General features: G+C 42.3%; 1 protein-coding gene across 2 annotated transcripts in view; it reads right to left on the bottom strand.

Annotated features, from left to right (window-relative positions):
• CNTN5 (contactin 5) overlaps positions 1–24571 on the bottom strand; it is a 955706-nt gene that overhangs the window by 18491 nt on the left and 912644 nt on the right. For both annotated transcript variants that reach the window (XM_074957075.1, XM_074957069.1), the window contains exon 21: positions 13927–14036. In XM_074957075.1, coding sequence (XP_074813176.1) covers positions 13927–14036 — 110 coding nt within the window. The remainder of the gene's footprint in view (positions 1–13926; positions 14037–24571) is intronic.

Genomic DNA, 24571 nt, shown 5'->3' with positions numbered 1-24571 from the left:
GAATAGAATTTGTTGTTTTATCTGGAACTTTTATGTGGTCTCAGAGTGCCCTGCTCAAAGTGTATTTACTATGATTGGCTGGTGATGTGTTTGAATTAGGATTCCACATGGAACAAGAGGTTTTCCACAAAGGAATAGTGCAAGTTTTGAAGGTGAAAGGCAAAGGAATAAACATTGTTTCTGCTTGTGCCCTTTTAATACTCCGTTATGGTTGGTGACAGTAGTCTTTCAACATTTTTGTTGTGGCTGCTGTTTTTGAACAAAATAGACATTCTTTTCCTGTTTGTTTGTTTTTTAATTAAGAAATATCAATCAAATCTGGATTTCTCTGTGTTTTGCTGCTGGACTCCCTGTACTGGAGAACTAGAGTGACACCAAAATAGGCTGAAAACAGGGGGAGGAAACCTGAGCTGTCGCTTTCCCACTTTCCTCATTTGGGGATGTGGAATCTTTCACAGACAACGCTGTGCTCACAACTCTTGTTCTGGAGTTTGAGTTAAGCAAGTTTTAAAGGGACATCATCAACTTGAAAACTCACATTTCCATCTTAAAATGTCATACCTATTATGCTTACAAGTAACCCTTAAAGTTATGGTATTTGAAAGATTAAAAAAATACATTTGTTTCTATTGCTCACTTTGTGTATCGTCAGCGTTGCTGTTTTGCTGATAACACACAACCTTCCCAAGAGTCTGAAGGAGAGTGTTTACCATTAACAGCAGCAACAATGCAGATGAAACTGAAACTGAAGAGGTATCTGGGTCTTGAGGGAAAAGAGATGGGGTTGAGTTTAGTACTGCCCACTCCATGTGTTCAAAAAATTATGACTAAAAAACATCATACGCTCGGCTTGAAAATCATGAGTTTCTTAAAATGATACATTTTGTGTTCTATTTATTGACGTTGTTTTTGAATGCACTTTGGTCACATTTTCAAACTTTTCTCTGCAGCCACAAGAGCTACAAACTTTCTTGTTAAAACTGAAAGTTAGAATTTTCATGTAATTACACTATTTTAGGAGCTGGGTCTTCAAGAAAAACAGCCAATGTCACGAGAGTTGCCACCACTGTACAGTATGATTGGCGGTGGTGCTCTCATGCTCATCTCAAGCACACTTCTAAACATAAGTGGGGAGAAAGGAACACAGAATTTTACTAAAATTAGTCAATTTCAAAAATGTTAAAGGGGCCTGCTCCTTTAGCAAAGTTTTAAACAATCTGCCTAACACATCCCTGTGCTTCTTACTGAGCACAGATTGCAGTCCCATGCGCTTAGCTGTAAAAACTAGGGATGTCCCATCCTGATATTTCTTTAATGTGAAAAGCAAGCAGGAAAGCCTGCATGCTTTTAAAAATAAAAACGGTTAAAGTAACATTGGTCACAAACACAATCTCTCTCATGTATATGTACAGTGTTCATAAACCACAAAGCTATCTAGAAGCTGCATAAAAACTGCTTGGATCCCTGGGAAAAGACAGTTTGAAAAGTTAAAATGTATTCAGGAAACTGTGATAAGTTCTTGAGAGTTCATGAATACTTCCGCCTCTTGTATCTTCTTGAACGACTCTCATGACCATTGTTCAGAGACAGTAAAAGAGAACTAGGCGTTACTAACAAAAGGAAGATGAATCAGTCTTAGTTCTTCACCCCAATTGCAAAAAAAAAAAAGCAATTATTGACTGAAAAGCAAAAATAAACACTATTGAGTTCTCTTTGGCAGTAGAGTCTCAAATGGAGTTTGTTCAAACCAAAGTTATGTATAATGTGGGGCAAAACCCTATATTCCACCCATACCTTAAGTGAAATAAGGGAATATGGTAATTTCCCCCTAATTTAAAATGTTTGTGGTTGGTAGTTACAAAATACCCAGCAACCCCTTTTAGGACCAGCGGCCCTTCAGTTTTAGTAGCAAGCTGCAGAGAGTTTGCAAAGGGAATGGAAAAGGCAACAGGCAGACTTTTTTCAAGGGATTTAGGATCTGATCCAGCTCCCACTAAAATCTTGAAAAGAAACTGGATTAGGCCTTCATGCTGCAGCAAAAGTCTAGAACTTTGCAGCAGTTTGAATCCTTGTATGACTGCACTGAGTGTTACTCTAACTATCTGCAAAACCATTTCATTGTTCTTATTGCCTATTTTATTCATGGAGAAATTCACCCACCCCCAGCCCTCAAGTAAAATCCAGCTAATTGGCATTTATACTAGTGAAATACTAGTTCCTCTTTTTTATATTGTTTTTCCAACCTCTGATGGAAATACACATCACACACCTAGGCACGTCCCAAATTTCCCTAAAACATATTGTGCACTAAATATTGCATGATTATGATGAGACAGCCAGGTAGATACAATTTTTCTTTCAGATGGTGTAAAAAATTTGGTATACATGAGGTACATTTCAGGGCACAGAAGAACACCATTGGCCGATGCTGTTCTTTGACAGGACAAAGAGGAATGGAAAACTTGTCTTATGAAAGGAGACTCAAGGAGCTTGGCTTGTTTAGCCTAACTAAAAGAAGGTTGAGGGGAGATATGATTGCTCTCTATTAATATATCAGAGGGATAAATACCAGAGAGGGAGAGGAATTATTTAAACTCCGTACCAATGTGGACACAAGAACTAATGGATATAAACTGGCCACCAGGAAGTTTAGACTTGAAATTAGACAAAGGTTTCTAACCATCAGAGGAGTGAAGTTTTGGAATAGCCTTCCAAGGGAAGCAGTGGGGGCAAAAGATCTATCTGGCTTTACGATTAAACTCGATAAGTTTATGGAGGAGATGGTATGATGGGATAACATGGTTTTGGTAATTAAATATTCATGGTAAATAGGCCCAATGGCCTGTGATGGGATATTAGATGGGGTGGGATCTGAGTTACCCAGGAAAGAATTTTCTGTAGTATCTGGCTGGTGAATCTTGCCCATATGCTCAGAGTTTAGCTGATCACCATATTTGGGGTCGGGAAGGAATTTTCCTCCGGGGCAGATTGGAAGAGGCCCTAGAGGTTTTTCGCCTTCCTCTGTAGCATGAGGCACGGGTCACTTGCTGGAGGATTCTCTGCTCCTTGAAGTCTTTAAACCATGATTTGAGGACTTCAATAGCTCAGACATAGGTGAGAGGTTTTTTGCAGGAGTGGTGGGTGAAATTCTGTGGCCTGCGTTGTGCAGGAGGTCGGACTAGATGATCATAATGGTCCCTTCTGACCTAAATATCTATGAATCTATGAATAGTCATTATGTTCAATAACCCTATCTGAAAATGGTACTCCATATTCTTTGAATTTACTGTTTGGCAAAGTGACCTTTGAACTAGGTCTAATCTGAGCCTCAAGCTATTAACTCTTGGGGGAATTTCAATGACATTGACACAACAGCTCTGTGATCTCGTCTGCGATTTAAATCTCAGCCCTTAGCTGTTCAGAGATGAAAAGGGAGAAAAAAAATCAACACCAAAGCCCTTATTCCTGCCAACTGATTAGGTTTTCAATTTTTTCCCCATTAGTGATGGGTGGAAAGCAACTAATGCCTGAGGCCAAAAGGTAATTTTCTCTTTGTTATGGATTCTAAAAACAGGTATTAGCCACACACCCTATGGAAAGGAAAACAACCTCTGCACTAACTCTTCTTGTTGGGTCTGGCTACATATCTGTTTTTCACTTCTGCCGCAGGTTTTTCCTAAGTCCCCGCAAAAAAATTAAATCATTCTGTCTGGTAAACAGATGCTGTCAGGCAAACTTCGATGCACATTTGTTTATGTCTTCTATTATTTGAACTATTTTGTGGAAGCTTACAAACTGGCTTTATTCATCAACGCACTGTTGGCATATTTTTAGCAAGGTCAGAGGCTGCTAACAAATCTGCACTGAAGCCAGAAATAATGTGTGCTTTGGAAGATATAAATGAGCACAACAAGCTTGGCATAAAACTTGTGTGACAACTGTTAGTGCTGCCTTTCAGGGATGACAATGTGAAATTGGACAAGTTACTTTGCCTTTCATTGCTTCCCAATACAAAGTGCAAAGGGGGATGGAGTTGAAACTGGGTCATTGCTGATTTGTCCATCTCTAGTAACTATTCTGTCACTTTCGTTGACATGAGACCAAACATTCAAAAGGTAAAACATCTAGTTAATAATGCTGTTGCTAAACAGACAGGAAATGTGAAGACCAAAGAGGTTGTATTGACCACAGGCCGAATACAAATTGAGGCATGAGAATGTAGCATCTTGCTGTTATTTTGATGCTTTTGAGTCATTTTGCTCACGGTTCAATAGCATTTGAACACAAGGGCAGCATTTTACCTGTGGGCTGCAGTTATTCTTCATCAGCAATTACTTGTAACTAGAACATTTAGCAAACTCGCCTTTTACGAAGTAGCTGGATTTTCAGGCAGTTTTTGTTTGCTGTTCATGGATTAAGCCAGCACCATGTCATTTGACAGTGAACAATGTGTCATGGACAATAATACTTTAAAAATCTTTTGTGAATTAAATTAGTTCTTAGGGGATGTGAAGGGAAATAGACCATGGGAGAGGGCAGGCATTTTACAAGCTATTTTTGACCTTGTTGCCAATGATTCTCAATCCAAGACCCTTTCCCGTTGCACTTCTGGGACTTCCTAATAGAAATTGCCAGTCACATTGGGTGAGCTATGTGGGTTTTTTTACAAGCCTAAATGGAGATTAGAGTCAATGACCTATGCTAGTCCTCCAAACCATTAGCCCCTTGCCATTTAAATCTCTCCACTTCAAATGAGTCAATAATACTATCTTTGGATCTCATTCCCTCTTGCTTGGCCTTCTGGGGATGCGAGAGAGTAAGTCTTATTCTCCTACTTGACAGAATACGGGCTGCTCAGCTGAAAACTCCGCTGGAGGCTGGTGGGGTGAGGAAGAGATGGAGCTATTCACTGAAATGCCCCTTTGTCTGCAGGGAAGTTTTGAACAGGGGTTGGGTGTGGCATAGCGGTGGCAGAGCCTTCCTAAAAGTGTGTGTGTGGGGGGTGCGCCCCTCTGTGGCCCCTTCTACCCAAGGCCTCACCACCAACCAAGCCAAAAGCCAGAGCACTGCAGGCCGGAAGCCATGGACCCTCCACCTGCCCTGGGAGAGGGGCCCCAGGGTGGGGACATGGGCTGAGGGTTGCTCTGGACCCCTCCCTCACCCCGGGCAAGTGGAGGGTCCATGCTGCAGTGCCCCATGCTGTCTGAGCTCCCCGGCTGGGCTCCATCTGCTGGCCTGATTGCGGGGGGCAGGGCCTTCAAGGGGAAGAGGAGGGGAAGGGGCAGGCCTGTGACCAAAAATGGATGCCCCCCCGCTCCCCCCCAGATCTGGCACTGTTGGTGTGGGAGGAACATTGAATCCCCTAGCTGTTGACTCATAAAGAAGAGTAAGATGCACCCAGAAAAAGGAAACAGAAACTTACTCCCGTGCCCACCAGGGAAAGGAGGAGCAGGGAAAAAATTGTACTTCCATGATTTCTACACTCATGACTTGAAATCCAATGGGAATTAGGTGTCTAACTCCCTGAGGTTCATTTGAAAACCCCAGACTATCAGTTTAAACTTGATGCACAGCACAAGAAGACAGTAGTGATAAACACCAATGCTAATAATAATCACCAACCTCATTTCTGCAAGTGAGCTAACACAGGACTTGAAGGTAATATTTATTATTTAGACTGCACTCCAGATGTCCTAAGGACATTCCAACCACAGAGGAAGACAATCCCTGGTCTGAAGAAAGCCCAGTGAACTACCTACTTGAAACCATCTCAAACAAATTAACATGTTCACTGCTATATGAAGCAGCATTATATGACAGACCAACAAAAAAGGAAGATGATTTCAAAGCTATATTCTTCTAGAAAGAGTTGTCATCATGAGTGAAAACATTTTCATTTGGGAAATAAAAGTCTAATTATTTCATTCAAGACAGAATAAATGTGGAAAGGCTGAGATAAACCTCAACATGTTGAGAATCAATGAAATCAATGGGATAAGGGCAGGGAAAATAGTAGCCATAATTTATTTAGACATCACATTTTTTTTGAAAGGGTATTACACAAAGCCTCGTTTTTGAGGTTAAAGGGCAGGGTGTAGTGAGCAAGCTATTCAGAGGAAAAAGACTATCTTGGAGATTGAAGACAAAGATTACTAGTGAGTGGAAACACTTCAGAATGGAGAGAGGTACATTTGCAGTGCCACTACAATCTGTACTAGGTATAATTTTGTTCTCTTTATATAGCAGTTAGCTGTAATAAATGAAACACCATATGTTACCAACTTTTCCGGATAGTAGCAAGTCATGTGCATAGGGAAAGGGGCACGTTCAACACAAAGAAGGAGTGTGACTAAAATATAACAAGCCAGGACTGATGAGTGGTTTGCAGAATTCAGTGTGGAGAATTACATGTTAAATGAAACACAGGATAATAATAAAAAAAGATCTGGGTTGATAGATCAGGGTCATTGACTGGTATGACTACAATAGACAGATCCACAAACATATTTGGGAATGCAAATAAATAGAAAAGATACACTTACTGCAGTGAGGAGTAGAAGAGGACCACAGAAACACAAAAATGCAAAAGGGAGCAGAGGAACCAACATACCAGCCTTCTCCATTCTTACCCAGTAGCCACAACAAGGACATAACCACTGCATGGTTAGGATGAGGCTGGGTCAATGGGGACAGGGCTGCTTGCTTCCCTCCAAAACTGGTGGTGTTTCCAGCTGAAAATCCAGCTAAGGTTAAAGCTGCTGGTAACATCATTAACATCTGTTCTGCACTTTCACTCCTCCAGGGAGGAAAAAAAATATACTGGACAAGCATGATGAGGTTAGCTGATGGCATCATGATTCCTGAGTAAGCTGTGGTGCTGGTGGTGAGAATGGACAGAAGAATGGATAGGCCATCCCCTCGGTCTGGCTGAAACTTCCTTTTAGTGCACAACCCCAGGATCTCCGGGGTTTGGAGGATATAACCCCCTTTCACTCTCCGCCCAGGAAGAGCTCTCATAGGAAATCTCACTGGCTCCATTACCAGAGTTTACTCTCTTCTGTTTCTCTCTCTGACTTTTACTGCGTGAGATGGTACAATATGGCCTTAAGCTATTTGGCATGATCTTTAAAAGCAGTAATACAGGCAAAGCCAATATATTTGTGTATATTGGTTTGGACTATGACTAGTCCAAATATGATATTTCTTCATATTTAATTGGATACAATTAGAATCCTCTTTCATTATTGTCCTAAAACTGATTTCTCCGGTTTGGACTTTGTTTGGTTCAGGATGAAATGCAATATCTGGGCATCTGGATTATGACTTTCAGGAACTTCACTCCAGTGAATAACAGTATAAAAGAGGGACTGAGAAAGGTGGAAACAGACATGTTTTTAACTATGGGAATATGAGAACAAAGAACTCTCTAAAAATGTTTCCTCTGAATTGTGTACTTATTGCCTGGACCAACACCCACTGAAGTCAAAGGGGCTTAAGCATGCATGGTTAAGCATAAGCTTAAGTGGCAGCAATACAGCATGGCAGACCCTGATGCAGTTGTAGCTCACACACCTCCTGGATCGTGGTGCTCTGTCCCATCTAGTGGCACTGAGACCACTTAGAGATTGATGAGTCTGCTCTACAGCCTTACCGAAAGGGCATATGGCTTTTAGCTCATGCAGTAGAGGCTCATGCATTTAGCTCCAGAGGTCCCAAATTCGATCCTGCCCGCGATGACCAGGGTCTGTCGATGTTACACAGTAACGTGTTTTACTAAAGTGGAAACAACCTGGATGCAGATTGAGGCAATTAATGCAACTCCTGTAATCCAACTGTATTTCTAACTGAATCTCTGAACTGTGAGTATCAGATATGAAGATGTTTTAAAAAACCACATAACTCTGTACCAGCTCCATCTTGGTTTCACTCAAATTTAATAACTGGGAAAGATAAGGAGGTGTAAGTTGCATTGATATATATTTGCTTGATAATGGTTCTTTCTAGACTTTTGAGAGCTTCAGAAGTGATTATGATTTTCTTTAAATGAGTCTAAAATGAAAATAAATGCAGCTTAGAAATTGGGTTTAGGATGCTATTTACAACAAGAGCAATGCATACTAGGATACCATTATTTCCTTGGCCAAGCCCAGACACGCTACTGTTGATATTTATTAACTTTAAGTTAAACAAGTTTCAGTAGCCCATATATAGGGTTAAAAACAAAAATAAGCCTGAATCACAAGCTCAACTCTGTGCTCGTGTTCCAGTTGGGTGGATCTGAGTCCTGTGGCAATAACTGGGCCTACACATTTACTCTAAATGTAAGCTCAACTATAAAAAAATGAGTGAAAGTTCATAAATTGCCACAATGACCTGTTATACAAAATTGTTTAAGAAAAGATGTCAGACAGAGACAGAGATGGAATTAATGTAAACAAAAAGGGTTTAGCTGATACCACTCAAGGGCTTTGTTAAGATTATGACTTGCAAACAAGAGGAGTAGAAGACTGGAAATCAATGAACCAAAACTGGTGTGTTGGAAATTGGGTCTATTGGGGGACAAGATAACTAGAGGATGGACTGTTCTACCCAACACTCCCTTTTGAGATTCTTAAGAAGAAAAGACTTTGGGGGGAAATTAGCAGAAGAAACAGCTTTCTGCCAACAACCGCTGTAGTAAGCTTTATCATCACGGCTGCCACCGTGGCCATTTCCTGGGACCCCAGACCTTCTTTGTACTAGTCCTGATTGATGTCCTGACCAGACTGGGCCAGAGAGAGAGAGAGACCCAGATGACACTGCCACGGTTCTGGCTAAAACCCAAACACTCCCTGGGATGTGAGACTTTGCCTCACTCCCCTCCAGCTGTGTCTTTTTCCTTCTTCACCTTATTTCTTTCCTTTCCTCTCTCTCTCTCTCTCTCTCTTTGCCTTCGGTTTAATAAAAGTCTGACTTAGCCAGCCAATATTGCATATTTTGCCACACTGCTGTGAGAAGGAAACCAGACAGGCAACTAAATGCAATGCCCTAAACAGCCTGATGCTAGTACGTTTGACGGGTCTTGGAGTGGCTGATCAGCTGTGTGCTGGGCCTGTGTTTTTCCAGCAGTGAGGTTGCTGGTGAAAGTGATCACCGGAGACAGAAATAGCATTTTCTATCTTTGCTGTTCTTTTCTGTACCCTTTTGTGTGTGTTTGTCTTTTGCTTTGTCTTTTAGGAACCAGGATTGGACTTTAACATTAGCAGCAATGACAACAGCTCAGGTCCATCCCAACCAACTAACATATTATTTTTTCCCCAGAAAGCACAGTTGTTAATACCATCTTTGATACCATCTACAAGACTGTCAAACATGGGTTTTGTTTCCTTCTAAAAACTCTCCCGCTAAAGGTAAAGGGAGCAAGGAATGTTGTTAAAATGAAAGCCTTACTTAATACATTACTTTTCAAATTCTTTAATTGTTTTCCCTTCTTTTCTGTTTCTTTAATGAAAGGTTAAAAGGATTTTTAATGGTGCATTTTCCATGGCACTAAGCACGCTGAGGTCTCTATATATAAGAACATAAGAACGGCCATACTGGGTCAGACCAAAGGTCCATCTAGCCCAGTATCCTGTCTTCCAACAGTGGCCAATGCCAAGTGCCCCAGAGGGAATGAACAGAACAAGTAATCATCAAGTGATCCATCCCTGTCACCCATTCCCAGCTTCTGGCAAACAGAGGCTAGGGACACCATCCCTGTCCATCCTGGCTAACAGCCACTGATGGACCTATCTTCTATGAACTTATCTAGTTCTTTTTTGAACCCTGTTATAGTCTTGGCCTTCACAACATCCTCTGGCAAAGAGTTCCACAGGTGGACTGTGCATTGTGTGAAAAAATACTTCCTTTTGTTTGTTTTAAATCTGCTGCCTATTAATTTCATTTGGTGCCCCCCTAGTTCTTGTGTTATAACACTTCCTTATTTACTTTCTCCACACCAGTCATGATTTTATAGACGTCTATCATATCCCCCCTTAGTCGTCTCTTTTCCAAGCTGAAAAGTCCCAGTCTTATTAATCTCTCCTCATATGGCAGCCGTTCCATAACTTGAATACTTTTTGTTGTCCTTTTCTGAATCTTTTCCAGTTCCAATATATCTTTTTTGAGATGTGGCAACCACATCTGCACGCAGTATTCAAAACATTCTGTTCGCTTCTTTGACTGCTGCTGCACATTGCATGGATGTTTTCAGAGACCTATCCACAGTGACTCCAAGATCTCTTTCTTGCATGGTTACAGCTAATTTAGACCCCATCATTTAATATGTATACTTGCGATTATGTTTTCCAATGTGCATTACTTTGCATTTATCAACATTGAATTTCATCTGCTATTTTGTTGCCCATTCATCCAGTTTTGAGAGACCCTTTTGTAGCTCTTCACAGTCTGACTGGGACATAACTATCTTGAGTAGTTTTGTATCATCTGCAAATTTTGCCACCTCACTGTTTACCTCTTTTTCCAGATCATTTATGAATATGTTGAATAGGACTGGGCCCAGTACAGACCCTTGGGGGACACCACTATTTACCTCTCTCCATTCTGAAAATTGACCATTTATTTCTACCCTTTGTTTCCTATCTTTTAACCGGTTACCAATACATATAAGGACCTTCCCTCTTATCCCATTGCATATCAAATCCCAAACCTGGTTTAAAAGTGTTTAGTGTTGTACAGTGACTGGTTTATGTTATAACATCTTTGACTCTTTGAGTCCATACATTCCATCTAAATTAACACAACATTTCTCAGCTCCAAACCACTCCCTGTAGTTTTGGTTCCAAGCTCGATCTGAAAGAGCAGCCAGTTCCATTTCCAAATCCAGTCCTTTACCTCAACACCAGGGAAACAACGCATTGAAGTAGAGCAGGGATCGGCAACCTTTGGCACGTGGCCCGCCAGGGAAATCTGCTGGTGGGCAGGGACGGCTTGTTTACCTGCAGTGTCCGCAGGTTCAGCCGATCGCAGCTCCTACGGGCCTCAGTTCACCGCTCCAGGCTAATGGGGATTGTGGGAAGCGGCAAGGTCTGAGAGATGTGCTGGCCGCCACTTCCCGCAGCCCCCATTGGCCTGGAACGGCGAACCGTGGCCAGTGGGAACTGTGATTGGCCGAACCTGCAGATGCTGCAGGTAAACAAACCGTCCCGGCCTGCCAGCAGTTTTCTGTGACGGGCCATATGCCAAATATTGCCAATCCCTGAAGTAGAGCTTCTCTTCCTTGTGGTGACTGAACAGGTTTCTCTGCCTTATGGTACCTACCCCCGCAATTTTCTGTCCAGCAGATGTCCTCCAAGCCATCACCAACAGCAATACTCTCTAAGAAAGCACACTAAAAAAGACAGTGATTGCGTCTTCTATGTTTGCTCAAGGAGTGCCATGCACAGGGATGTCTCTCAGTAAATAACTATTTTGAACGGGTTGCTTAGACCTGAAAATTGTCCACACTTAAACTTCTGTAGTCAGGGAAGTCATCACACGAGCTGACTTGCAGTTCTTTCAACTCTTTGGGACCATCTAGGTATGTCTACACTGTAACACCCTTCCCCACCCACCCAAGCCAGCCAGTCTCAGAGCCTGGGTCAACTGACTCTGGCTTGTGCTACACAGTTAAAAATAGCAGTAGAGACATTCCCTCTTGGGCTGAAGGGTAGGCTCTGAGACCCTCCCCTCTTTCAGGGTACCAGAGCCAGGGCCCCAGCCTGAGCGGGAATGTCTATACTGCTATTTTTAGCCACTCGTGCAAGTAAAATCCATTTCTTATCGGTAGGGGGGTGGAGGCACGAGACATCCCCATCTGACCCTCCATGTGACTCCTCCCCACCCCACCCCCCAGCCCGGAGCCCCAGGTTCCCCCAGTCCCTCCCCATGATCTCCCCACCCCCTTCCCATGATACATCCCACACTACCTGGGGGCTGTGATGAGCTGCCAAAATCTTAACAACCGGTTCCCTATAAAAAGTTCTGATTTAAGGGATGTGCCCCAGTATGTATTTTTTGTACCAACAGGGGTTACCAGACATCCGTATTTTCCCGGGAGGAATTTTTAAAATTTAAAAATTCCTCCTGGACGGCGATTTAAGAACCAAAAAGCCTGACCTGTCTGGGAAAATACGGATGTATGTTAACCCTGCCTAAAGTTCTTTTTTAAAAAGATGGGCCTGAACTAGAAATGAGCTCCGTTTCTGCCCTGGGAATTGCAGGGCACCAGTGGACGTAGGGCCAGCTGCAGACAGGGGCGTGGGCAGGGCTAGCTGGAGGCAGGGGCTCCAGGGCTGGCTGCGGGCAGGGCAGGGGGTGCGGAGCTGGCTGGAGACAGGAGAGTGCGGGGTTGGCTGGAGGCAAGGGGGTGCAGGGCTGGCTGGAGGCAGGGCAGGGGGTGGCTGTGGGCAGGGCAGGGGGTGCAGTAGGGGCTGGTGCGGGCAGGGCAGGGGGTGCGGGGGTGGCTGGAGACGGGCTGGCTGCAGGCAGGTGGTGCGGCAGGGGCTGGCTGTGGGCAGGGGGTGTGGCAGGGGCTGGCTGCGGGCAGGGGGTGCGGGGGTGGCTGGAAACGGGCTGGGTGCGGGCAGGCAAGGGGTGGCTGTAGACAGGGCAGGGGGTGCGGCAGGGGCTGGCTGCGGGCAGGGTGGTGGGTACTCATGGGGAGAGCATCAGGACGCAGCCCAGGCCCAGCAGAGCAGCCGGGGACCCACCAGGCAGCAGCGAGAGCCCCCGGGCCAGGAGAGCAGCAACAACAGGGCTCGTGCCCAGGGCCAGGCGGCAGCCCACGTGGCTCCCGCAGCGCAGCGCCCCCAGCAGCCGGAGGAGGAATTACATCACTTCCCGGCCGGAGCCCATCAAAGCCTCAGCGCCCCCTGCAGGGAAGCGGGTTAACAACCGGTTCTAAAATCTGCTTCAAAATTTAACAACCGGTTCATGCGAACCGGTGAGAACCGGCTCCAGCTCACCACTGCCTGGGGGGGACTCTGTCCTCCTCCTCCTGCTGCACCAGAGACTTCAGAACCGCAGCAGGGAAAGGAGCAGAATGTGGGGCGGCTGGGAAGCCCCATGCCAGCAGCTCCTCCGGCCTGGGTCTACCGCTCCCAGCCCCACCTCCTTCCCTTCCACGCAGCTGCGTCCCCTCCGTCTGTCCCCAGAGGACAGGTCTGGGGCGGTACAGCCACCGGAGGAGCTGCTGCTGTTCTACTCAGGGCTCTCCCGCGAACCACAGCGGGGAAAGGAGCAGAACCCACAGCCCCACCCCCTGCCCTTCCACGCAGCTGCGTCTCCGTCCTCTGTCTGTGTACCACAGCAGCAGCCTGCTGGAGGACAGGTCTGGGGGGTGGGGCTCTACAACTCCCAGCCCCGCCCCCCAGACCTGTCCTCTGGCGGGGCTGCCGCTGTACAGATGGAGGAGACACAGCTCCATGGAAGGGCAGGGGGAGGGGCTGGGGGCAGTACAGCTGCACCAGAGGAGCTTCAGGTGTGGGGCCGCTGGCTGCTCCTGTGTCTTTCCAGTATGCCATACTGGCTATCAATATCTTGCTGTACAGTGTACCGGACTGTACCGCCGTACTTGCACTGCTGTTTTTAGCCCAACAGCTTGAGCCCCATGAGCCCAAGTCAGTTGACCTGGGCCCTTAGACTCGCTGCTACAGAGGGTTTTTTTTTTCAGTGTCGATGTACCCTTAGGGACCCTATAAGAGCTTGCAATGGACTGTTTAAAAGCATGAACAAGCAATAAAGGCTATGCCAGTACCCCAGCTGCGTTTTCTATAGCCCTTGTTCTCCTACAGATAGTCATATATTATGAGCATAATGTCTACTGAAGTTTCACCATTCCAAACTTTAGCAAAATGCAATATTAGCAACAATAACAATGCTTTTTATTATGTTATTCTGTATTCATACCTCAAATCCCTGTGGTCTTCCTAGATTTTCTTTAATATGTTTCCATGCAACCAGAATTTCTGATACAGACAAACCTGTAGCCTTGACATCAGTAGGAGCTGCACTGGGTTCTGTGTTAAGAAAAAATGAAATAATAAACCCCTACTGTAACAACTTGTATCTATCAAAAGCACTACAACTGAAAGTGTCATATACTTCCTTTATTGTACCTTATTACCCAGAATAAAGTATTGTGACTGTTGTGTGTATGAGAAACTGAACAAAATAAAAAGATTATCTCTATTATATTTCTTTATTTGTGTCATGTTCCATCAATATCTTATTACAGATTGACCCAGCAAGGTACACAATGAAGAACCCCTTTTCCATGGCTGATTTCTCTTCAGCAACCTTTAATTCTTATCTTCAAGATTATTTTTCCTCCTAAGCCTTCACCAACAGATCTGCAGGATGGCAGAAGTAAATAGGGCACTCTTTCTCTGTCCTTTTCTCTGTCTTTGCATCAGTTGAAAATGAAAGCTACATAGGGTGCCCAGATGACCTTGCTCTTGAGTTAAACCAGCGGCTGAAAAACACCCAGAGATGTAGTGAAATGTAAAGCAAATGCACTTTTTAGGAGAATGTTAGTACTTCAGGTTGCTGGCATATGTAAATACATTTTTAAACATGGGATACACACCTTCCTATGGAGAAGGAAAGGAACTTTTTTGATTTCTGATTCTAGCTAGCTTTACTTTTAACAGATTTTACATTGCATAAAATTGGGGTTAAGGAAAACCTTTAAAAACAACCCAAGTTGGTCAGCAATAAGAGAAAGTAAAATCAGGGATAAAAATAGGAAAATACACATTGAAAGCTGTAGGGAGAGCTACACAGACAATATATGCCAGGGATGGTCAAACTGCGGCTCGTGAGCCGCATGCGGCTCTTTTACAGTTAAAGTGTGGCTCTTGGAGCCCCCACACATCCACATTCTCCACCTACCAGACTGTTTGGGGGAGCTCAGGGCTTCTGCCCTGTGGCAGGGTGGTGGGGCTTCTCCCAGCAAGGAGAGGGATCTTGGGGTTTCAGCCCCAGGGGAGGCTCCTGCTGGAGCTTGGGGCTTCAGTGGGAGCAGGGCTGAAGTCCCGAGCCCTGGCAGGCGTGCCCTGTGAGGCTAAGCCCTGAGACCCCCTTGACCCTGCAGGGCAATAGCCCCTAGTCCCATCACCCTGCCACAGGGCTGAAGCACTGAGACCTGCAGGCGCGCCTCAGCTCTCGAACTTCTGAAGATTGTCCTATGCATCTTGGAGGGTCAGTATGTTTGGCCATCCGTGATATATGCCATAGATTTGTATGGTCATCTTGGTTTACAGAGTGTATTGTGATTGCAGAGGGTTTACAAAAAACCCCTATGTATCACTTAGGTTGGAACTTTACTAGATCTTAGAGCTTTAGCACCTGGGGCAATTTTCATTCCCTGTGAAATTAATAAAATCTTACTGCAACATGTTTAGATGAGAATATAGAACTCAATGAGAATGCTTTACCTTAGAGCACAAGCACACAGTAGCTAATCACCACCCTCCAGGGTCTGTTTGTTTGTTGAGAAAAAAGATGGATTCAGATTAATCTGGAATAACAAGGCCTGTAATTTGTTTCTTGGCCTAACATACCTCATTACATTTTGTAATGTGTCAGTCTGATCATTTGGAGGCCCTGGCATTTACATTATAAAGAGCTTTTTAAAAGATGCGTTTTAGGGCTTGTTTAACATGATTACAGAAAAAGAATGTCTTTTTGGCACAGCCTGTATTAAAATTATACATTTTGGTAATTGATCAAATTGCCATAGTAAGGAGTTTAATATAAATCTTTATATAATAACTGTTCCATCCTGCTTCCCCCCCACCCAATTTTGTATTACATTATGTGCTCTGGCACTGCTGACCTATATCTTCTCCCTGACATTTCTTTTGGGATTTTTCCTTTCCTTTTGCTCAGTTTTTTGTTTGGTTTGCTTTTTTGTTTTTTAAAAGCTGTGTCTAAAGAAAGTGAGAACTTCTGACTTTATTCAAAATCGTGCACATTAATAATAGGTTTCAGAGTAACAGCCGTGTTAGTCTGTATTCGCAAAAAGAAAAGGAGGACTTGTGGCACCTTAGAGACTAACCAATTTATTTGAGCATGAGCTTTCGTGAGCTACAGCTCACTTCATCGGAAAAATGAGAGTATCCAGTTTTGAGAGCTCATTCTTAATCTTAATCTTAATCCGATGAAGTGAGCTGTAGCTCACGAAAGCTCATGCTCAAATAAATTGGTTAGTCTCTAAGGTGCCACAAGTCCTCCTTTTCTTTTCACATTAATAATGGTGCATTATTGCTAAGTATAAAATATAGATTGCTCTTTTGATGTAGTAAATGAAAAGAAGTTATAATGTTTACAAGGCATAAGCGGTATGATCTTCTGGACTCTAAAAGTTTGCTATAAAGAAATATATTCTGCATGATATTTTTTGTTCAATAGGTGCACTCTGTTTTCTATTTTATGCACTACTAAGATTTGTGCTGCAAAAGCCATTTTATAGTTTTTATGTTATTGAAGCAATTGTGTTGTTAGGGAAGACTACAGTGTGAGAAATAATTTGTTATGTACACAAAATGTTGGGTGGCAGCTTTTAACACTTTCTAAAAATGGAGAAATCATTTCTCTTTCATAGCATTCACTAGAGAAGGTTTATGCATTGCTCACAATAGAAACAAAGGGCTTAATATACATACATAATTGTTTTCAGTATATGAAGTAGAAATATATATATGTATGAGGTAAATGCATTTCTCACATGTCAGGCAATTATTCACTTCAATTGAACTGATATTAGACTCCAGGAATGTAAATGTTCAGTAAAAGGACAGAAATGATATTTTTAGAAATAAGGTACATTATGACTGTCTGAAAGTTTATGGAGATGAAATGGCAATTTTTACTGATTCAGATGGGATGAGGACCATATAATTTGCTATAATATAAAATAATCCATGGCTCAGTACAATGTCATGATTTATATTGTATGTCTAGCATTGATGATAAGTTTGGTAGGTTCATTAGGTTTTTCCATAATTGCTAGCGATGTTATGATCATATTCTTTTATTAATATCTTCTTATTAATTATGTTACATTTACTGATATCTTCCTGGGGTCACACTGATGAAAAAAGGCCAGCATCCTTAACAATCCCTTTAACATTCCTTGATTAAATGTAACAAAAAATAGTAAGACCTTGAAAATCCCTGTGCAATATCCCAAAGACATTGCTTTTCATTTGCAAGACCAGAGTTAGAGTAACATTAGTATCCTACAACAGGTGATGACATTAACACCTAACCCAGACTGGGGAACTGCATTCACTGTATTGCGTTAGGTTTCAAAAAGGAAATCCTGAATTCTAATTTGTCAGGTAATTGAAACAGGAGCTGATTCTCAGGTTCCATAGCATTAGTAGGTGTTTATTTGCAACTGTAAACTGGCCACCATTCCACAGAGTGTTTCCCCACAAAGATTTCAACGTTAGCTAATTTTATGGAAACAGGTTCTAAAACAAAAATAAATGCAGGCCCAACTCAGGCAAGACCAATCTTTTAAACCCATTGTGGAACACAGCCTCAACCAAGTCTCCTTGTTTAGCCACTTCCACTACTAATCTCTGTTCCCTTTCCATATTACTGCCAGAGAGGAGTTTTTACAGAGGTTCCTGATGTAAAATCTGAGCTCTTTAGCCAGGAGCCCTTCCTCATTACCCCCAGTCCTTTCCACATATTTGAGCAAGAGACTTCATCCAACAGTGAATTTCCTTGGCCAAGATCATCCCCTTCTGTGACAGAGACCTCAGAGGAAGGAATCTCCAAGCGGATTCCCTGGAAAAGATCTCTCCCTCATCATCCTGTCAGGGAGAGAAAGGTGTAGTATTTGGTCACCTTGCAGAAAAGACCACTGTGGACATCCTCAAACCGCACACATCCAGGGATCTGTATTGATCCCCAGGACATCTGTAGAAGGTCAGCATCATCTGTGTAGAAGTCCTCTCCCTCTCTCTGCCCTTGCACTGCTGCCCATACCTCCCATGCAATGAAACTCCACTGGAGTTGTGCTACCAGGGCCATTCTTTAGATATGGGTCCCTCTGGAATCCTAAGGGAGATGTCATTTCTCTGCAGAAAAGAAAATATAGGGCAGGGATATACTATATATCTTTTTTTTCTTAATTGATTTCCACAGGGCCAGAGGTGGGACGATTTGCAGTCCCTTGGACCTGTCCCCCCAGCCAACCTAGTCTTCCCTCAAGTCTATTCAATCTCCACTCCCTTTCCCAGTGCAGACTCTCTACAGGATCCAGAATGGAGGGAGGCAGGTGGTGCCACAGAGATGGCTCATCCCCTCTTTTGGAGGAAGGTCGGAGATATATGCATGGAGGGTCCCCATTCATGAATAGGACTAGGAGCCAAGATCTAATCCCTTGTGCGTCAGTGATCAGATAGGCCCTTTGCAGTCTATCCAATACTGTTTGAGTCTATACACCTATCCTGGTACTAATCTGGCATCTGAAACAGTGATTATTTTTCCAGTTCATCTTTAAGCTTTGGTTCTGCCACTGCATAAAAATGTTTTGTGCTCTCAGAAGACTAGTTGAGTGTCCAAAGAATAGTTCAGAAAAAAGTATGCTCTCTGCAATTATAACCCTGTTATTTCCTTCTCCTGACTCCATCACAGAATATCAGTGTGCTGATAATTTACTGAATGTTATGCTGCAAAAGAAGCAACCTTTTGCTGCTGAAGATATTAATTAACTTGCAAATGTTTCTCTTGCACTGGTAGAATACAAAATGGACAGGCTGATTGATAAAAAAAATCAAGTTCTGATAGATTAAAAGTTTAGAGCAGCATTATCAGGTTCATTAATATAAATAATACATTTGTAATAAGTGACATAACAGCTGGAGTTTTCCAAATAATATGGCGGCTGTGCCTATAATATTGATTACACATATGACTTCCCAACGGTGCTAGCGGCATTAATCAAAGGAGTGTTTAGTAAACTCCTTAGTATAAGGATTATCATTTCCTTATTTAAAAATTCAGTGAAGACACCTGTAGTTGAACTTTTACAGGCTCTAATCCAGATAAATCAGCTTAAGATTGAACTGATCCTCAGAACTGCACCTCATGAATGTAAGGTTTTAATGTGAGCCATAGTGGCCATACTTAAAAGTATGTAATTTCATATTCTCTCTCTTAAATTAGAAGAAAAAGGCTTTGGCTTATTTTCTAATGAAGGCTGAGAATGAAAAACAAGGAGCGTTTGAGCTAACCAGAAAATCTTTCAGCCTTTGTTGTCTCAATATACATCTCACATAATATATTTTGCTGTCTTCTTTAAATGCTTTATTTTCAGTCCATAAACAGATCAAGTAGTAAAACTCTGAGAGCCCTGAAATGTGCCATCTGCCCACTTCTTCCCCCCAAAATAATTATGGAATTAGGTTCCCCGCCTAGCTGAATGAGTCAGTACAAAGTTATATGGAAAACTTCTTTGTACAGTCAGTTTTCATTCTATGTTATTTGCATTACACTAATGACTAGAAGCTCCACTCAGGGATTGATGTGCCACAGTGCTAGCTGGTCTATAAAAATATGGTACAAAAATCATCATTTCTAATAACTGCCCAGTGCAGTTCATGGCTTAGGAAGAGCTGGATTCCTCATTTCTTTGGAAGTTTAAAGCAGCATTCATTATATTACTGTGTGAAATTATAAAACTTTCTTTCTTTCTTTCTTTTTTCTTTTTGAAATAAGATAACTTATATGCTTGAGGGCTTGAGTGAGACTTAATTGGTACACATGGGCAAAGATTCCAAAAGTGCCTGAGTAATTTTCAAAAGTGACTTAAGTGCTTAAGGCCAGATTTACAGAAGTTTTATTTAGGTGCCTAAGATGCAGATAGGTGTCTAGTGGGATTTTCAAAAGCGGCTAAGTGAGATAGGTACCTAACTACCATTAACTTTGATTGAAAGGGGAGGGGCTGTTCTAGATTTGATTTGACACATAGGGAAGAACTGGTTGAGAATTTGAAAGTGGAAGGCAGCTTAGGTGAAAGTGATCATGAAATGGTAGAGTTCATGATTCTCAGGAATGGTAGTAGGGAAAACAGCACAATAAAGATAATGAATTTCAAGAAGGCAGACTTTAGCAAACTTAGCGAGTTGGTAGGTTAGATTCCATGGGAAGCAAGTCTAAGGGGAAAAAAACAGTTCAAGAGTATTGTTAGTTTTTCAAAAAGACATTATTAAGGGCACAAGAGCAAACTCTCCCAGTGTGTAGGAAAGATAGAAAGTATGGCAAGAGACCACCTCGTTGAACCAAACTCAAAAAAAGAGTCCTATAAAAAGTGGAAACTAGGTCAAATTACAAAGGATGCATCTAAACAAAAAACACAAGCATGTAGGGACAAATTTAGAAAGGTCAAGACACAAAACAAGATTAAACTAGCTAGAGACCCAAAGGGTAACAAGAAAACATCCTATAAATCCATTAGAAGCAAGAGGAAGTCAGGGTAGGCCCATTACTTAATGGGGGCGGGGGGAAAGAGGGGAAACAATAACAGAAAATGTGGAAATGGCAGAAGTGTTAAATGACTTTTTTGTTTCAGTTTTCACTGGAAAAGGTAGTAGCGATCCGACACCTAACAAAGTGAATGCCAGTGAAACTGAGGTAGGATCAGAGACTAAACTAAGGAAAAAACAAGTTAAAAATAATTTAGACAATTAAGATGTCTTCAGTTCACCAGGTCCTGATGAAATACATCCTAGATTACTCAAGGAGCTGATTGAAGAGGTATCTGAGCCATTAGCGATTATCTTTGAAAAGTCATGGAAGATGGGAGAGATTCCAGAGGACTGGAAAAGGGCAAATATAGTTCCCATCTATAAAAAGGGAAATAAGGACAACCCAGGGAATTATTGACCAGTCAGCTTAACTTCAGAACCTGGAAAGATAATGGAGCAATTAATTAAGCAATCAATTTGCAAACACCTAGTAGAAGATGAGGTGAGAAGTAACCATCAGCATGGATTTGTCAAGAACAAATCATGTCAAACCAATCTAATAACTTTTCTTTCACAGGGTAACAAGCCTTGTGGATAAGGGGGAAGTAGCATATGTGGTATATCTTGACTTTAGTAAAGCTTTTGATACTGTCTTGCATGACCTTCTCATAAATAAACTAGGGAAATACAACCTAGATGGAGCTACTATGAGGTGGGTGAATAATTGGTTGGAAAATTGTTCCCAGAGAGTAATTATGAGTGGTTCACAGTCAAGCTGGAAGGGCATATTGAGTGGGATCTCACAGGGATCAGTTCTGTGTCCAGTTCTGTTCAATATCTTCATCAATGATTAGATAATGGCACAGAGAGTACACTTATAAAGTTTGTGGTCGATACCAAGATGGGAGGGATTGCAAGTGCTTTGGAGGATAGGATTAAAATTCAAAATCATCTGGACAAACTGGAGAAATGGTCTGAAGAAAACAGGATGAAATTCAATGAGGACAATTGCAAAGTGCTCCACCTAGGAAGGAACAATCAGTATAAAATGGGAAATGACTGCCGAGGAAGGAGTACTGCAGAAAGGGATCTGGGGGTCACAGTGGATCACAAGCTAAATATGAATGAACAGTGTAACACTGTTGCAAAAAAAAGCAAACATAATTCTGGGATGTATTTGAAAGACAGTTGCAAGCAAGACATGAAAAGTAATTATTCTGCTTTAGTACACTCTGTGTCCAGTTCTGGGTGCCACATTTCAGGAAAGATGTGGACAAATTGGAAAAAGTCCAGAGAAGACATGACCTATGAGGGAAGATTGAAAAAAACTGGGTTTGTTTAGTCTGGAGAAGAGAAGATTAAGAGGGGACACATGGTAACAGTTTTCAAGTACATAGAAGTTTGTTACAAGGAGGAGGGAGAACAAACATTCTCCTTAACTTCTGAGGATAGGACAATGGGCTTAACTTGCAGCAAGGGCGGTTTCCTTCCCAGACCCCCCTTTAAGAGGAGCGACAAGCCTAATGTCCACAGCAGGTCCTAACCCAGCCTGCCATTCACCTCCCCTAGGGGAGGGAGGGTGGGTGCTGGCTTCCACGCTGCATGGAACAAAGAGACTTGCCCCACCCAGGTTTTGTACCTTTATGCCCTTCGGACCTCACATTCCTGGGCGGGGGGGAGGGTGAGTCATTGCTGCAAAGCTGACCACCGAGCATCTTTTTTTACAACAGTTTCTGACCTCCTTCCTTCCCCGCCCATAAAGCAGAGCTGTCCTTCCTGGGTAAGCCCCAGACAAACTCTGTCCCACCTTAGTTGTGGTGCAGTTATTGTCTGGGTACACCACAAGAAGAACAGGAGACACTCAGGGTGGTTAAGCACTAAAATAAATTGCCCAGGGAGGTTGTGGAATCTCCATCATTGGAGATTTTTAAGATTAGGTTAGACAAACATCTGTCAGGTATGGTCTAGATCAGTGGTTCCCAAACTTGTTCTGCCGCTTGTGCAGGGAAAGCCCCTGGTGGGCCGGGCCGGTTTGTTTACCTGCCGCGTCCGCAGGTTCAGCCGATCGCGGCTCCCAGTGGCCGCGGTTCACTGCTCCAGGCCAATGGGAGCTGCTGGAAGCAGCGGCCAGTACGTCTCTCGGCCCACGCTGCTTCCAGCAGCTCCCATTGGCCTGGAGCAGTGAACCGTGGCCAGTGGGAGCTGCAATCAGCCGAAACTGCTGACGCGGCAGGTAAACAAACCAGCCCGGCCCATCAGGGGCTTTCCCTGTACAAGCGGAGCTACAAGTTTGGGAACCACTGGTCTATATAATACTTAGTGCTGCCATAAGTGCAGAGGACTGGACTAGATGACCTCTTGAGGTCCCTTCCAGTCCTACAGTTCTATGATTCTATGAAAGTCAAAGAGAGTTAGGTGCCCAGTCTACTTAGTCACTTTTGAAAATCCCACTACAAACCTATATGAATCTTTAGGCACCTGAATACCTTTGTATGTCTGGCCCTTAGTCATTTAAGAGCCTAAAAGGATTTGACTGCTAAGTCACTTTTGATAATCTTACCATTGGGCTTTCTGCTGGCCCTTTACACAGGAGTGGATAGCACTGGTTACGAATAACAAGTATCCTTACTGAAGGCACTTTAGTTAGAATAAGGGCTTGCCAGATCAGCCCCCAAGATTGATATATATGGTACTATTGGTCTTTGTTCAGTACCTGCTTCCAAACAAAAATCCTGTTTCTTTGTTCCTTTTAATTTTGAGTACAGCGCCTTAGGATACATATAAGGTACCAACAGACACAGACACAGATTGAATTAGCAAGTTATAATGGGTAGGTATTTTTGAATGATTGAATTGTGTCAAAGAAAATGGAGTTCCCATAAGTGATTACTCTACTTTGGATAAAACAAATGAAAATTAATAATACATTAATAATTCTAGAGTTATCATTTGCAATTTTCATATTTTAAAGTAAACTTTAGAAATACTGACTTTTTTATATTACCAAGGATCCCATTTTCAGTTTTCTCTAAATAACTAACAGACAGACTTTAAATGTAACACTATTTATTAAACCTGAATTTTCAATACTTGCTATTCAAAATAGGGAAATAACAAGTGGCATTTATAAATTAATTTTTTTCATTGCAAAATATCTTCCTCTTGCCTCATAGAAGGCTCTGATTTTCTTTTTTTTAAAATTGCTTCTCTTATCAGTGAGTTGGATTGTTAAAAATAATAAAAACATCTGAATAAATGATATTACTTCACTGTCTGTTAAGTGACAATAAAGTCAAATGCAGATTGACAAAAATGTCCCAGTAGTACTGGGAAGTCAGATATCATTTTGATTTACTTTGGATTTTAAGATGTTCTCATTTTTATAGTGATGTGAATATTTTATAATGTTGATCCAAACAATTAAACACATGTAGATTACTGACACTTGCTTTAAAGGAATCAAAATTTCAATCTTCTTAGACTGTGGCATAAAGGTATCAGAAAAATACATTTAACTGAGAAAGACGGGTAGTAATAGGTAATCTAGCAGAAAAAATGTTACCCATTTGTTGTGAGATAATATGAAAATAAAATTCCAAGTTTTCTACTTAACATCAAGTGGTCCCACTGAAAAGCAACCGGCACTACTTGCAGAGTAAAGTACTACTCAACATGAGGAGGGTTTCTGAATCCAGCCTTTAATATTAGAGTGGGTCAAATAATTGCTTGTGAATAATATTTGCCTGCCTTTTCTTCTATATGTGAATCTTCACAATCTGATTTCTGTAAATATAGAGCCAGATCTTCTGCTTGTGTAAATCAGCAGAACTCCATGGAAACCAACTGAGCTACAACTAGCTGAGCCCATAGTCTTTATCCATAAATATTTGCTGAATAATCTCCAGAATAATTTTCGGGCTCTGGGTTGTTCATAAAGTATTCATTGTCTGTTATTCACAGTGAGTGTTTGACCACTAAAGATAGTTTGTGAACCCTGTTTTAGTAACAAACTTTTTACACAGGAAAATAACAAGTAGCAAAAAATAAAGAACAACCAAAAACACATG

The sequence above is a fragment of the Natator depressus genome, chromosome 1 (assembly GCF_965152275.1).
Source record: "Natator depressus isolate rNatDep1 chromosome 1, rNatDep2.hap1, whole genome shotgun sequence".
Lineage (NCBI taxonomy): Eukaryota > Metazoa > Chordata > Testudines > Cheloniidae > Natator > Natator depressus.
This window is presented reverse-complemented; position numbering and strand designations above follow the sequence as displayed.